The sequence below is a fragment of the Cynara cardunculus genome (genome assembly GCF_001531365.2).
Source record: "Cynara cardunculus var. scolymus isolate 2C chromosome LG 14, CcrdV1, whole genome shotgun sequence".
NCBI classification, from domain to species: Eukaryota; Viridiplantae; Streptophyta; class Magnoliopsida; order Asterales; family Asteraceae; genus Cynara; species Cynara cardunculus.
This window is the reverse complement of record NC_037541.1, coordinates 12,595,949-12,611,153: the sequence shown is the minus strand read 5'-3', so window position 1 is coordinate 12,611,153 and position 15,205 is coordinate 12,595,949. Positions and strand designations below refer to the sequence as shown.

The 15,205-nt window shown below is 31.9% G+C and overlaps 1 protein-coding gene across 1 annotated transcript in view; it reads left to right on the top strand.

Moving 5' to 3' along the window:
• LOC112526658 (tRNA-specific adenosine deaminase TAD1) overlaps positions 1-2,936 on the top strand; it is a 10,387-nt gene extending 7,451 nt beyond the window's left edge. Inside the window, exons 9-11 of the mRNA XM_025137034.1 lie at positions 903-987; positions 1,071-1,196; positions 2,754-2,936. Of these exons, the coding sequence (XP_024992802.1) occupies positions 903-987; positions 1,071-1,184 (199 nt within the window). The 3' untranslated portion in view covers positions 1,185-1,196; positions 2,754-2,936. The remainder of the gene's footprint in view (positions 1-902; positions 988-1,070; positions 1,197-2,753) is intronic.
• Positions 2,937-15,205: the final 12,269 nt, after the last annotated feature.

The window sequence follows — 15,205 nt, the reverse complement described above, 5'->3', positions numbered from 1 at the left end:
CGCCAAGGCCTAGCTTTTGTTGTCGGTTGAGTTGGCCATGAATTTGAGTGTAGATTACCCATATTGTATTCCCACCATCCCAAGATTATTGTGATGTTTTACTTGTGGAAATAGGTAATTTTAACCTGAAACGGCCCCAAAATGGAAGATGTTGCAATTTTTTTGATGGAGGAGGGAATATTATTCAAAGTTGTGCATTTGGTATGCAGGACAGGATGAGACAAGACAAGACAAAATTTGTTATTTCACGTTTGGTGCGACTTTAGACTGGGACAGGACAGGACTAAGTGGGAAAAACATGATATTTCTTTTTGTTCCACCAAATATAAGGGTGACGAGATAAGATTGGTAAATTACTAAACTACCCATATCAAATTAAAACCCGAAAACCTTCCATAATTCTTTCATACGCCTACCTCACTCTCGTCCGTCCAGTCTTGTTCTTGTACCAAATACGCCCTAAATACTTACCCTCTTAGGCTCTTCTCGATTCTCTTAGGGCCCGTTTGGTTTGATGGAATGATTTTGGGAGATCTAGATTTCGTGGAAGGATCTGGAATCTTTGTTGTGTTTGGTTTTTAGGATTTGAAATGGAATTGAATTCCATTCTTTATAAATAATTATAATTTATAAAAATAATTAAATTACTTTTCTATTAATTAATTATTATAAAATAAATGTTTTTAACATATTTTAAAACATTATTACATACAAATCCCGTGAAATACCAACCATCCCTTCGGGATTTCTTTTTTTGATATAGAAAAAAAAATCCCGGGATTTCATCCTTCCAACCAAACAATGGATTGGAATGGAATTTAATTCCAAATCCCATCCAATCCTGCAAACCAAACAGGAACCTACATTTATTTGTCTAACCTTGTTTCTTTTCTGTTACCCAGGAAAAGAATGCTGGAATCATTTCTGTCACTGAGTCGATCTTTAACCAATTTTCCATTGAGTGAAACTTCCTACCGGAGACTAAAGGTCTTTTTATCGGTTCACTTTAGCAGATCAAATCCAATATTCAACGATTTGCAGCTCATTCTGTTCGTTTGATTTTTCTGCAGGAGAAGGCCGGAGAATATAATTCAGCCTTGAAGATTTTTAAGGAAAGCCCGCAGTTTAGCAATTGGCTTGTGAAGCCATTACAGTTTGAGCCTCCCGTTCTTATGGGGCAATGACTTGAACTTCAGGTAATTATTTTTTTCTTATGTAAAACTGTTCAAGGACCGATACTCGTACACCTTATGATAAACTAATTCCTAACATACTAATTCCCAACATATGTGTGTATGCGTGTACATACATATACATATACATATTAGGGGTAGGTTCATTTAGGAACGCTAAATATTTTAGGAACCCAAGAACCAACCTTTTTGTGAGAATTCAAGATGAATATTATTAATCATGAATGTTTGACATGACATTCATTATGAATATTTTGTCATGTTATTTATCATGAATACTCATAAAAAAGGGTGGTTCATGAGTTCCTAAAATATTTAGCCTTCCTAGATGAATCTCCCTCTACACACACACACACATATATAGGTTCAGGTTCATGGGAAAACCACAAGAAAATGAAAAACTGAGGAACACTCTAATTTGTAAGCATATGTGCATACAAGTAATTTGTAAGCAATTTGTCCGATTTGCACATGTGCATACATGCACACTTGCATTAAAACCAGGAAACAACTTCAATCACTTGTATGCACATATGCATACTGTCCAGATGAATGGTTACCAGATGTTTCTCAGTTTTTCAATTTTTTGGGGTTTCCCATGAACCTCCCTCCCTTTCTCTCTCTCTCTCTCTCTCTATATATATATATATATATATATATATATATACATACATACATACATACACACACACAGTGAAAATCAAAATGAAGACCTAAAATATGCTACAAACCCGTGAAAACCAATCAAAACCATTCAATGAGTTTAATTTTAAGCTATGATTCACATTGTTTCACATTTTTTTGTGTATGTTTGTGTTTCATGTATGAAACGTATTGTCATGTTCTTTTTTCAAACGCAAAATTGTCATGAATGTTTCATATATGAAACAATAATTTAAAAACACTGCTTGTTTCACATGAAAACTGGTTTGCATGCTTGTGACATATTTGCAATTTTCATATGATTTGCTCTCTCTCTCTCTCTCTATATATATATATATATATATTATACATACACAGGCTATGTTTGACAACCTAGTTGATAAGCTACCTCTTGGCTTATAAGCTAGTTCTGGCTAATAAGCTAAGTTGATAAACTAGTCACGTTCGGTAATGTAAAATGACCTAAAAGACTAGGGTTTTTGGTCACTTATGTAAAATATACAAGGGACATAACTGGAAAAATGTGAAAAGAACCCCATGAATTTCAAAAATCTAGCATATGACTTACCAAACGATGCTATATGCATATGCATAATTGCATATAACATGTATATCTATATGTAATTGCATAAGTGTGTGTATATATGTATATATGCATATATGGTTTATTGCAAGAACAAAATCCAGTCCCAAGACTATCATTAAACGACTTTATGCCGATGTTGAAAATTAAATCACACGAGGCGTAGAAGTCAAAAACCGTAGCCTTTTCTATTCGTACGGAGCCATTAAAATATAATCTATGTGGGTTATTATTAAGACTTGTATTATTAGAAAGTTACACAAACATGTTCAAAAAGTCCTAATTTTGACCATGAAATTCCAACACTACTGTAGATGGTTGAGCTGCCATTGGACCTATTACAGATGCTTCTTTTCCAAGGATATGAGGTCTTGTTTCTTCTCTTAATTCATTGTTCTTGAAATTTCATATTGCATGTAATTTAAAGCTGTTGTAACATCTACTTTGTCAAAAAGAATACCTTCCCATTTAATTTAGATTTAATTGGTTTCTGGCTTTTACCCGAATCCTGACATATCTGTTTTTCTCCCTTTCACACACTTTTCACCCGTCAGGGTCGTCATTGGAACTGCTTTGTTACTTTTTAGGGTTGAGGCGAGTCTGTGTACATCTTACCCCTCTCAGCCACCTCACCCCTTGGGGATATATCGGGCTTGTTTGGTTTGGTTTGGTTTATGGGGCATTACCCAAGTTTTAACATATATGTTTTTCTCCCTTTCACACACTTTTAACTGGTCAGGGGTCGTCACTGAGGGGTTGTTTGTTTACCTCTTAATAGTTCCATTAAGAGACAATCTCTGAATCGTTAAAAGGTGAATCTTGTTTGACAAACAAAAGTCTGCCTCTTAATGGTTCTAAAACCCTCTGAATGATTTTGTATCCTAGCCCTTCCTTAACCATTCAGTGTCCTAATTTTGTTGTAAATAATTACCAAACAATTATATTTCATTTTGCATTATATCATAAGAGCCTCTTAATCATTCAGTACCAAACCATTCAGCAACTGTCAAACAGTCCCTGAATCAATCCTCACTTTACTCTTTAGTATAGAGGGCAGTTCTGTTATCTGTATACATCCTACCCCTCTTGATCACACCACCTCAGAGTGGGATATATTGGCTCGTTTGGTTTGGTTTGGTTTCTAGGCTTCCAACTTTTGTTCAAAACTTTGTAGCAACTATCTTACAAGATGGTCAGCGGAACATCCTCTTAACCCCTTAGGGTAGAGACGAGGTTTGCGTATATCTTACCCCTCTACACAACCTTCTTGTGTGATATACCGAGTGCTTTTGGTTTTTTATTCTACAAGATGGTGTGGTCTAGAAATGGACATTTGGAATAGGACATGTGGACTACTTGGTCCCTTTTAGACTTTCAGTGACTTGTTTGAACCGATGGTTCTATTTAGGGGTGTTAACGAGTCGAGTCGAGTCGAATAACAGGTTGTTCAAGCTCGACTCGAGAAAGTAACATCATGCACGAGCTCGATTGGAGCTCCAATAACTTTTTCAAAGTAGTTCTCAACTCAGTGCTTGTATAACAAATGAGGTATATATTATACCTAAAATTCAAGCTTTATAAACTCGTTTATGGGCCTTGATCTTGATATTGATTAACTCGTTTACTGGCTCGATATCGGTAAGTGTTATATTTTAATTGGACATTTGGATGATTTATGAACACACAAACATGTTTGACTCGAAAAAGCATGATGTCAAATGGCTTGACTCGACTCGATTCCGACAAATTTAAATAGTTAGTTTTGTTACTAATATCAATATTTTTTTCAAATTTTATGATATATTTATATTTTATTCAAAAATAAAAACATTATCGTTTTTTCAAAACCATATAAAACCATATTATAATATCGACTGAAAAAAAACACTAAAATCGATATATATCTTATTACATTGTACGAATATCCTTCTAGTAATTATAAATACGATTTTCCAAGTCTAATTGACTCATTAATTCAAGTTTAAAGTCAACACAATTACTTTATGAGTTGGAGCATGTTATTTACATTTTGCCCCCTCTACTTTTACTTTTTATATTTACACCTCTTATTTCTATAACCTTTATAGGTCCAATATATCAAAATGGTCAAACTCAAATGTGCTAGGATGTTCAACTTTTACTCCATGTTGTACAAGTCCTTAAAGCATGGTGACATTGAATCAGACCATAATAGGTCTCGAGTATTATAATCGAGAAACTGAGAAAGCAATAATACAATAACAACTTATATCTTACACATTTGAAAACTGTATATTTTCAATTCATGAACAACAGTTCTTGGAAGGAGCATTGATTTTATCTGTTATGCCACTTCAGTGCAAGTTGTACGTATTATTATACTGTGATCCTACTAAAAGGGTAGCGTCTTTTTAAGAGTAAGAAGATAACTAATAGAATCAGACCAACATTATTATAATATGTAAAGAAATACGTCTAAATTTGCATGTTTGAGTTTGTTCTAAGTGATTGAAACTTCCTTAAACGTAAAATCAATAGCTTGAATCTCACAGTTATGTATTATCTGATAAATTACAAGTATGTTGTTTGATAATGCTTTCGGTTCAGGATTTTCATTAAAAGTTGTTACCCTGAAACAAAAATGGTTTTTGGTGAGCATTTATGTTTCCAAATAGGCATGGCAACAGGGTGGGGATGAAACGGGTTTTGTAATCCCTGGCCCCGGTTTTTAGTAACAGCCCTCGGGCTCGCCCCCGGTTTATTTTCTAGTCAAACCCGGTCAAACCCCCGATCCTCGTCCCCCGTCAAGACCTAATTTTTTAAAATATATACAATATAATATACATATATATATATACATATATTATATAAAATATATTAATAAAGTTATATACCGGGTATGGGGCGGGTCAGGGGGTTCAATACCCGGCCCTGGCCCCAATCCCAGTTTGAGTCTACCGGGGAACCTCGGCTTTAGGACCTGTTTTAGCAGGGAATCCTCGTCCCCGCTCAGATCGAGTGAGTTGGATTCTCCATCAGGCCGGGACAAATCACGATCCTTATTTCCAAATGGATTAACCGTAAAGAATGACAACTAAATTTTGTCTTCATTTTCATTCTCGCCATTGAAGTTTTAAGATTATTAAGAAAAAAAACAAACTTTTCAAAAAAATTATTTATTTTAGGGGTTACATGATCAAATTGGCTGTTTATTTGCATTTAATTAGGACAAAAAATGGCAACTAGTTTTGCTCATAATACTTGAATGAGGTGTTGGGATGTTTGTTTTGAAATCCAACCGACCGACCGAGTTGGGCTGGGCGTCCATGTTGCAAAACGTTTCTCTAGCCAAGAATCCCATTATTGAACGAATCGAAGCGGATCCAAATTGATTGTAATCATCGGTGGATTTATGAATAGGAGTTGGAATCACTTGACCCCCGTAAATTTTACAATTTTGGTTTTTTTATATTATATATTTTATGTTTTTTTATAAATATATATCTATTTTTGACCCTCCAAAAACTTATAAATTTGAATTCCGACTTTTATTACCAATTTTTTTTTGGATCCGTTACTGATTATCATGACCTAAAGTTACAATAAGAGTTTTAAAACCGTAATGGTGGTGCTCGATTGGTTTGAACTTGGGCTTCAAAGATCAAAAGTGTCAGGAGGTCTCAGGTTCGAATCCAAGGAGAAATAAAAATCTTCTTGTGGCCACGGATGTTCAAATGCGGTGACTCCAGGCTACCTGCGAAGCAGGTGGTCACCCTGGGATTAGTCGGCTCACATAGCGGATTAGATATCTAGGTTAATAAAAAAAAAGTTTTTAATGTGTGGATAAAGTGATTTTACTTTTAGTTATATTTTTTTTTTGTCAAATGATGAATTTTATATCAACTACAACAAGAGTGATTGTCTAAAATAAACAAATATTACCAACTTACCATTTATTTTAATCATATTACTTTTTTTTTTCAAATGATAAGCGTTTAACAGTAAAATTCAACTCTACTCGTTATTTATCAGGTAAGATTTTAGTCTATCAAAACGACATTGTATGTAACAATTTACCCGGTAAGTGCTAACCGTGGTAAGAATCATCACCATCACTTACCGAATAAGACTCTCGGTCCTTGCCTTCACTCTTACCAGATAAGATTCTTGGTGTTTGCCATATTCATCCGGTAAGGGAATGTGGTAAGCATTTGGTAAACAACCCCTAAGACTTGGGTTATGTGAGACAAGAGTGTTTTCATGAGACACGATTTTTACACTTGAAACTTCACAGCAGAACACTGTGAAGGTAACCTTCACAGTGTTTTTGCTATGAATATTCGGCTTTTTTTTTACCTTCACAACATTTTGTTCAAAATTTTATGTAAACATCAAGTATTCAGGATTTTCAAAAGTCGATGACAAAATCTAAAATTCAGTAAAAGTTGATTGTCTTGAAACATTTTCCAAATCGATCGAATTCGATTTGGTCTAAAAAACTCCATAAACAAAAGTTGATTTTGATATTTCTTATAACGTATAAAAGAGACCGAAAACAATTATGTGGATAGTAACATATCATAGAGATTCAGGACTTCATAAAATATGCACCGTTTTTCTCCTGCCTTTTTTATACATCTCTTTCAACAATAAATCAAATCAAATACGCAAAAGCTCCATTATGAAAAAAGAATCATAATATTACTGATTTACAACAACAAAAAGACAAAAAAGTCTGTGGTCTCTAGAGTACAATCAGGTTGGTTCAAGGGATGAGGAGATGTTTGCTCAAAAAAGTCGTAGGTCTCGGGTTCGAGTCCAACCCCCTTCGTGTGCTTTACTGCCGTTTGAGTCTTAGATAGCCCACTCACGCTGGAATCCTTGATGACTGGATGTCGTATGGAACCGGTTAGGATTGCTCGTATTTTACATTTAATTAAAGGGCAAATTGCATGAAAAAACAACGTACTTTAACTTGATCCATGTTTTAGGTAACGTACTTTTAGAACTTCTATTTTGGTACCTAAGATGTGAAATTTTAAACATTTAAGTACTCAGATAACAAGTTGAAGCATTAACCGGTTACCATGCTGATGTGGTATCAAACTCAGTATTATTTGCTGAAACATTAACCAGACACCACATCATTCGCCACATCAACATGGTAACCGATTAATGCTTCAACCGATTATCCGGGTATTTAAATGTATAAAACTTTACATCTTAGGTACCAAAATGGAAGTTATGAAAGTACGTTATTTTTTCATGCAATTTACCCTTAACTAGAAAACAAACATATAAACAAGTTTTTATTTCATTTTTTTTAACATTAATGGTTATTATTTGAAACTCATAATTTTAATTTTGATCCACAAATTTATTTGTTTGTCATATTACTAAATGATAATTTAAACATTTATTCAATAATTAATATTTTATTAAATTTTGTTTCAAATAAAAAACATTCAATGAACCAAGTAATTGAATACGAAAATACTAATAGTCAACCATAAAGGTGTCTGATTGGTTTGAGTTTGGCTACAAATGTCAAAAATACTAGGAGGTCTCATGTTCAAATCCAAGAAGAAAAAAAAATCTCTTTGTGGCCACGGAGGTTCAAATGCGGTGACTCTGGGCTATCTGCAAAGCAGGTGACCGCCCTGAGATTAATCGGCTCGCATAGCAGGTTGGATATCCAGGTTAATAAAAAAAATATACTAATGGTCCGTTTGGTTTGTGCGAATGGAATAAATTTGCATTTCAAATCCATTCCAATCCATGCTTGATTTCCAAGATTGTTCGGATTTGAAATCCCATGGTTTATTTGAAATCCCTCCAACATAGGATTTTAAAATCCCACGGGAGTGGTTGGGATTTCAAGGAATTTCGTAGAATTTCTATATAATAATGTTTTACGGTATGTTTAAAACACTTGTTTTTATTAATTCATTAATAAAAATATATTTTTATTATTTTTATAAATTATTTATAAAAATGGAATTTTATTCCATTCCAAATCCATCACACCAAACACATCAAGGATTCCAAAATCTTTCCATGAAATCCAAATCTCTCAAAAACCATTCCATCAACCCAAATGACCCCTGAGGTCCCGTTTGGTTTACGGAGTTTGATAGGATCTGAAATTGTATTTCATTCTAATCTCACGTCTGCTTTAAAAGAAAGTTCAGAATCGAAATCCCGAGATTTTAGTCATTTCATATTTTTTTCTGTTAAATTCAATTAAATGAAGGGTATTTTAGTCATTTCACTACTTTATTATATTAAAATAGAAAAAATGTATTATATTTTTAATTTTAAATTGTAAAAAAAAAGGAAAAGAAAAATGAAAAAGTGGTTATCCTTTTCTTTCTTACAATTAAAAATATATTGTTTTTTTTAATTTTAATATACGAACATAGTCAAAGTGACAAAAATATCTCTTATTTAACTGGATCAACGAAAAAAGTTAACGACTGTTAGATAAAATGACTAAAATTGTTAAGTATTGAAAAACATGAGATATCAAATGTACGTTTTTAAAGTTTAGGGACTAAAACTAAACTTTACTTTTGAATAAATTTGAAACTCTCGCTTCATATTTCTAGTTTTGGAAATCAATTGGCTATGAAGTGTTTGTTGAGCCGAATAGCCGACCGTAGCCTTGACTTGAGCCAATTTCATTTCCAACCAATCAAAATTCCATTTTTGGTCAACTACAACGTGCTTATCACGAAACATCCCATTATTTGTTAATAGAAACTAACCCCTAAAAATAAGGGGCAAAATCGTAAAAACAACTTGGAAGTTTCTGTTATTGACCATAAAGTTCAGTTGGATTATTTTTTGACTCATTCAATGATAAATGTTAGTCGGGACTTGAGATCGCACTCATGACCTGCCTTGTATTTAAACAAAGTCATCTGCCTCTTTACCAACTAAGCTACATGCCAGAGACAAATATTGTAATTATATAAAAAAGAAGAGGATGCAATTATATATTTTATTATTTGAGCAAAAGGTTGGTTACCGACAATCTCGACTGGCACCACGTGGGACCAGTGGTGGATCTAGAAATTTAGGTGACTGGGGACAGAGATAAAGGTGTAAAAAATTCCGATGCTTAACTCATCCAAACCAAAACGGTTTCGGGTTATTCGGTTTGTAGGTTAAACGACTCGTGTTTTTGGTTTTTTTTTTTTTTTTTTTACTATTTCAGTCAAACTGAAAAACGCATATACTATTATTGTATTCATTTTACTCCCATATAAGGGGGTGTTTGTGATTGCTTATTTTATGTGTTTTTTTGACTTATTTCAGTCTGACACCAGTGATAAGCCAAATGCTAGTGTTTGGATGAAGAAAAATAAAACTGCTTATACCGATGCCAAACTGATCATAAACAGTTTTTGATAAGTTAATCCTTCATGACTTATGAAAAACTGTTTATTACCAGTTTACCGTTTTAACCATGTTTTATTAATGTTTGTAACTGTTTATTACCAGTTTACCGTTTTAACCATGTTTTATTAATGTTTGTAACTGTTTATTACCAGTTTACCGTTTTAACCATGTTTGTTAATTATTAATCTTATTGATATAAATTATTAAACTTATTGATATAATTTTTTGTCAAAGATATTAATATAAATGATGAAAAATAAATTTTTACATGTTAAAAAATCAAATAAGTTAATAAGCAATCTCAGACACTCCCATAAGTCAATAATATGGAAGATTGTCCTTTTTTGTCATTTTATATATATAAGCAAAATTTGTCAAACATTAAAAAATAACTTATCTGCTTATTGCTTTTTTGGTACCGCTATAAGCTAATCCAAACACTTTTTTTTTTTTTTTTACAAAACTCCGGTTTTATACCATATAAGTTAATAAACATTTTTACCAAAAAAAAAACATAAATTATTTTAAATAAACAATCCTAAACACCCCTAAATTGGTTTGAAAACTCCAATAAAAAAACAACTTATTATTTAAAACAATTTATGTTTATTCGTCCATTTGTCAATTGGGTTACACGTCTGATAATATCATTTATCTATACTATATTATAAAACATTTGACTAAAACTCTTAAAAACAATTTTTTATACAGAAATTACTGTTTATTGATACATATTACTTAAAATTCAAGATTACAAGTAGGATGTGCATGAGTACATCTTATTAAAGCTTAATGTTTGAATTCGTGTAACTAACTGCAGATAAGCTTAATCAAATACATGATAAACATTATTTTGAATATAAAAAATCTAAAATATAATTAAGATAATCATTGAGTTCTAACAGATTACTTCAATGATTATCTTAATTCTTATCTTAAAAAAATTATTTTATTAAATCAAAAATAAGTTCATTCGTTTTTAAACTTCAATTAAATTATAATAAGAAATTGAATTAAAAAAATTACACAAAAACGAGAACTTTTAAATAGTTAACTTGATATTAATATCATTTTTTTTACATTTTATAATATCTTCAAATTTTTATTTCATTCAAAAACAAAAACATTTTTCGTTTTCTCAAAACCACATAAAATCGTATTATAACATTGATAGAACCAAAATATAAAACGAAATATTAAAATCAAGATATATCTTGTTGCATTGCGCGAGTATCCTTCTAGTTTTATTAAATATGTACTCATGCAAATGCATTTCAATTCTAAACTCAAGAATTTGAACCCTCGGTCTTGATTCATAACTCGTTCTATTATCTATTCCTCTCAATTTTATTTTATGGTGTTGTGTGATTTTGAGAGAACGGAAAAGTTTTATGTTATCTGTGGTTTTGAAAGTGTTTATTGGTTAGTTATGCGTCAGTTTCAATGAGGTCAAATGTAGAAATTTAAAAAATTGTACATAGACTTGGAATCATGTGAGACAAAACTGTTTTCGTGAGACACGATTTTTACACTTGAAATTTCACAACAAAATTGAAAATGTAACATTCACAGTGTTTTTGCTGTGAAGATTCGACTTTTTTTTTTTTTTTCTATCTTCACAACATTTTGTTATGAAGTTTCAAGTGTAAAAATCGTTTCCCACATGAACCCAACCCTTGTACATATGTAGTAATAAATTATAATTGATCTTATACTGTATAAAGAAATACTAATACAGATTTACTTGTATGTGAATATATTAATGATCAGAAATTTGAAATCAGGTTTAACACCGAGAAAAACATATCGATATGGATATCAACTTAAAAAACGAAATGAAATATTTTTTTTATAAATTTGAGAAGTTGTACATACATTATAATAATTTGTAGTATTGATTTTATTAGGGATGTGTAGAAAGTCAACCGATTCAATTAGAACCGACTGATCCAATTAGAACCATCCGACCGTTATTGGATATCCAATTGTAATTGGATCAGTACCGATCAATATCCAATTACCCATCCAATTAATCATCCAATGGTCATTCAGTTGTCCATCCAACCATTATCCAACTATCATCCAATTAATTTATTTTCAAATTGCTTAAATCGGAATTTGTTTTATGTGAGGCTTTGAACTTTTAACTTCCCTTGTGTTGGTTTTAACACATATTAAAAGTGATCAATTAATTTGTATCATTGTTAGATAATTGGATTGAATTAACACACTGGAGGAATCCAATCCCATCGGATCATCCATTAGATATCCACTAAAGTATCCAATGGATGGAACCGAACTGATCCAATCATCCATTAGATTGGATCGATTATCGAATGTTAATCGGATCGGATCGGTTGACAAAATCCAACATCCAATGGATGATTGGATCGGTTCGGTTCCCCTCACATCTAGTGAATGTCAACCGATGAACAGATTTAGTTTAAATATTCTTTAAAAAATCAGATAAATTTTAAAGAATTGTATATTTCTTTAATAATACAAAGTTACACTTTGTATTGAAAAATTAAATAGAAGAAATAAATCACATTTGGTGGTAGCTTTTTACAATAAAGCATTATATGTTGAATCATATCACATTTTAATACCTAATTTAGAACAAACTCTTATATTATGCCTAACATTACCAAAAGTAATACCTAATTAACTATAAATGATTGATTTTGTAAAATTACAACATTATCCCTAATTCTATAATAAATTGTTATAAAATATACTAACTAAACCACAAGGATGGTGTCCGATTGGTTTGAACTTAGGCTCCAAAGGTTAAAAGTGTCTGGAGATCTCAGGTTGTTTGAATCCAAAGAGGAATAAAAATCCCCTTGTGGTCATGGAGGTTCAAATGCGGTGACTTCGGGTTACCCGTGAAGCGGATGATCGTCCTGTAATTAGTCGGCTTACATAGCGGGTTGAATATCTAGGTTAATACAAAAATGTACTAACTATGTTTTTTTTTTCTTTTTCGAAACCAATTTTCAAAAATACAAAACTAGCAAAAAAAAACTATAACCTACTATATACACCACCACGCTTAGGGGCTGTTTACTTGCGGCTTAATTAGACTTATTGGTCTATCTGACTTATTTGCACAGTTCATTTGGGTTGTTTACTTACGGCTTATTCGCATAGAACATGGCTTAATCGCACAAACATAAATAGTGTGTTGACCTCATTCAGCCATAAAAATGACACCCATACCCCTTATTTAAAACACCGCCTCCTTCCTATATGAGACACCCGATCGTCAGCCTCTTTATGATTTTTTGTTTTGATGTTCAAATAATTAATATTGGGGGGTAAATCGGTCATTTATTTATTCAGACTGTTGGTTCAGATAAAAAAAGTAAATAACAACACCCATTTATCCAGACAGACAAATTTATCCATACATGACAATAAAAAATTTGGTAAACAACCCCTTACTGTTGCCCCCGACCCCATTGTTGTCGCCACCACTGACAATGAACGTTACCTCTGCCACCGTCGTACTACTACCACCACCACCACCACCACCACCACCACTTGTTAATATTTATATTAATTTCATCATTATGTAGTATTTCTAATTTAAACAAGAAAGTATGAAAATGTCATAAAAGGGTATTATGGTCATTTATGATTATTTCATTTCGATTATGAAACTACATTCTTTTTTTATATTACTTGTTAAAATGTAGGAAAAATACTGTAATTTGATGCAATTCTAAAAACCAGAGTTTCGAACTTTTAAATTTTCGTAACGCTATAAATGTGATTATTGGAATCGTTCGTGCCAACTGTCAACACAGTTTCATTCAATTACGTCAATAATATAACAGAGATTATAAATCCAGTCATCCGTGTTTCAAGAGAGTTTCTTATGAGATAACAGCGTTTTGAGGATATTTTCGTGTAGAATATGAATTTGACAAAGCAAGTTTTTTAGGGACGTTTTCTTCTGCGTATTACCGATAAATAACTTGTTAACATGCAACCCTCAATTTATTTCTTTGGTTTTTTTTTCCAGATATCGTACAATACCAACAAACCAAGTTGTCTGTATAACTCGATGTCGTTTTTATCTTCAAAAGCCAATCAACATCAGCATCAGTTTAAGGTATTGTTTTTCTATAGACTGTTGTTTGGTCAAAATAAGCCTATTAAAAGATGCATTTTCTTGTAGCCACAACTACTAACGCATCATGACAATTTGCACTTATGTTTCCTCGTCGTGCTACAAAAACGATGTTTTTAATTACGTTTGAGGGTTTGCTAAATTCTAATTATTCACGTTAACTAAGAGGCTGTTTGGCAGTTGCTGAATGATTTGGTGCAGAATGATTAAGTGGTCAGAATGATTAAGAGACTTTCATGATATAGTACAAAATGAAATATAATTATTTGGTAATTGTTTACAATGAAATTAGGGCGCTTAATGGTTAATTGGAGACCCAATATAAAAAATCATTCAAAGGGTTTTAGAATCATTAAGAGGCGAAAATTTTTTTTTGCCAAACAAGAGTCACTTCTTAACGATTCAGATGGTGCCTCTTAATGGAACTATTAAGAAGTAAACAAACAACCCCTAAATGATGACGTAAAGTTATATACTAATTTGACTTTGCAGTTTGTTAATAAATTTCATTACAACGTGTATCAGACTAATTACTTGATTGTAAATAATTGAAATGATCGATTATAAGTGAAAGCAACGTACTTTAAAAAAAAAAGTGAAAGTACGGTTTTTGGACAATATAAACTGATTATTGCAACTTCAAATCGTAATGATCAGATAGTCACATCCAGATATCTCTGTGATAATCAGATGATAAAATTAATAACAAAACGATAATATTCGTTTGTTTAATAGTAGTACTGGAACCCAACAAAAACCGAAAGAATTATGATGTTGAAAGAGTTTTTACCGAACTACGTATCTTTTTATGTGAAGTTAAGGAGTCGTAGCCAAACTTGTACCAAATTTAACGGAATCTGTTTAATTAGAGTAAGCTACGTTTTTCGTTTGTGGTTTGTTGGAAATCGTTATTTTCATTCCTATATTTTTAAGGCTCGATTTTTATTTTTATGATTTATAATTCATTGTTGTTTTTGTCCTTATAATTTACAATTTATTGTTATTTTCATCCCTCATACTTAAAGATGAAAACCAAACTTTAAAACCATAGGGATGGAATAACAAACCATAAACACTCTTCTAATTAATAAAAGTAACTTTTACATATACATATATATATATATATATATATATATATACTAGCAGAGTACTTGTATAATGCAGCGAGATATATCTCGATTTTAATGTAATATTTTTTTTTTGTCTCAGTCGATGTTATAATACAGTTTTATGTGGTTTTGAGAA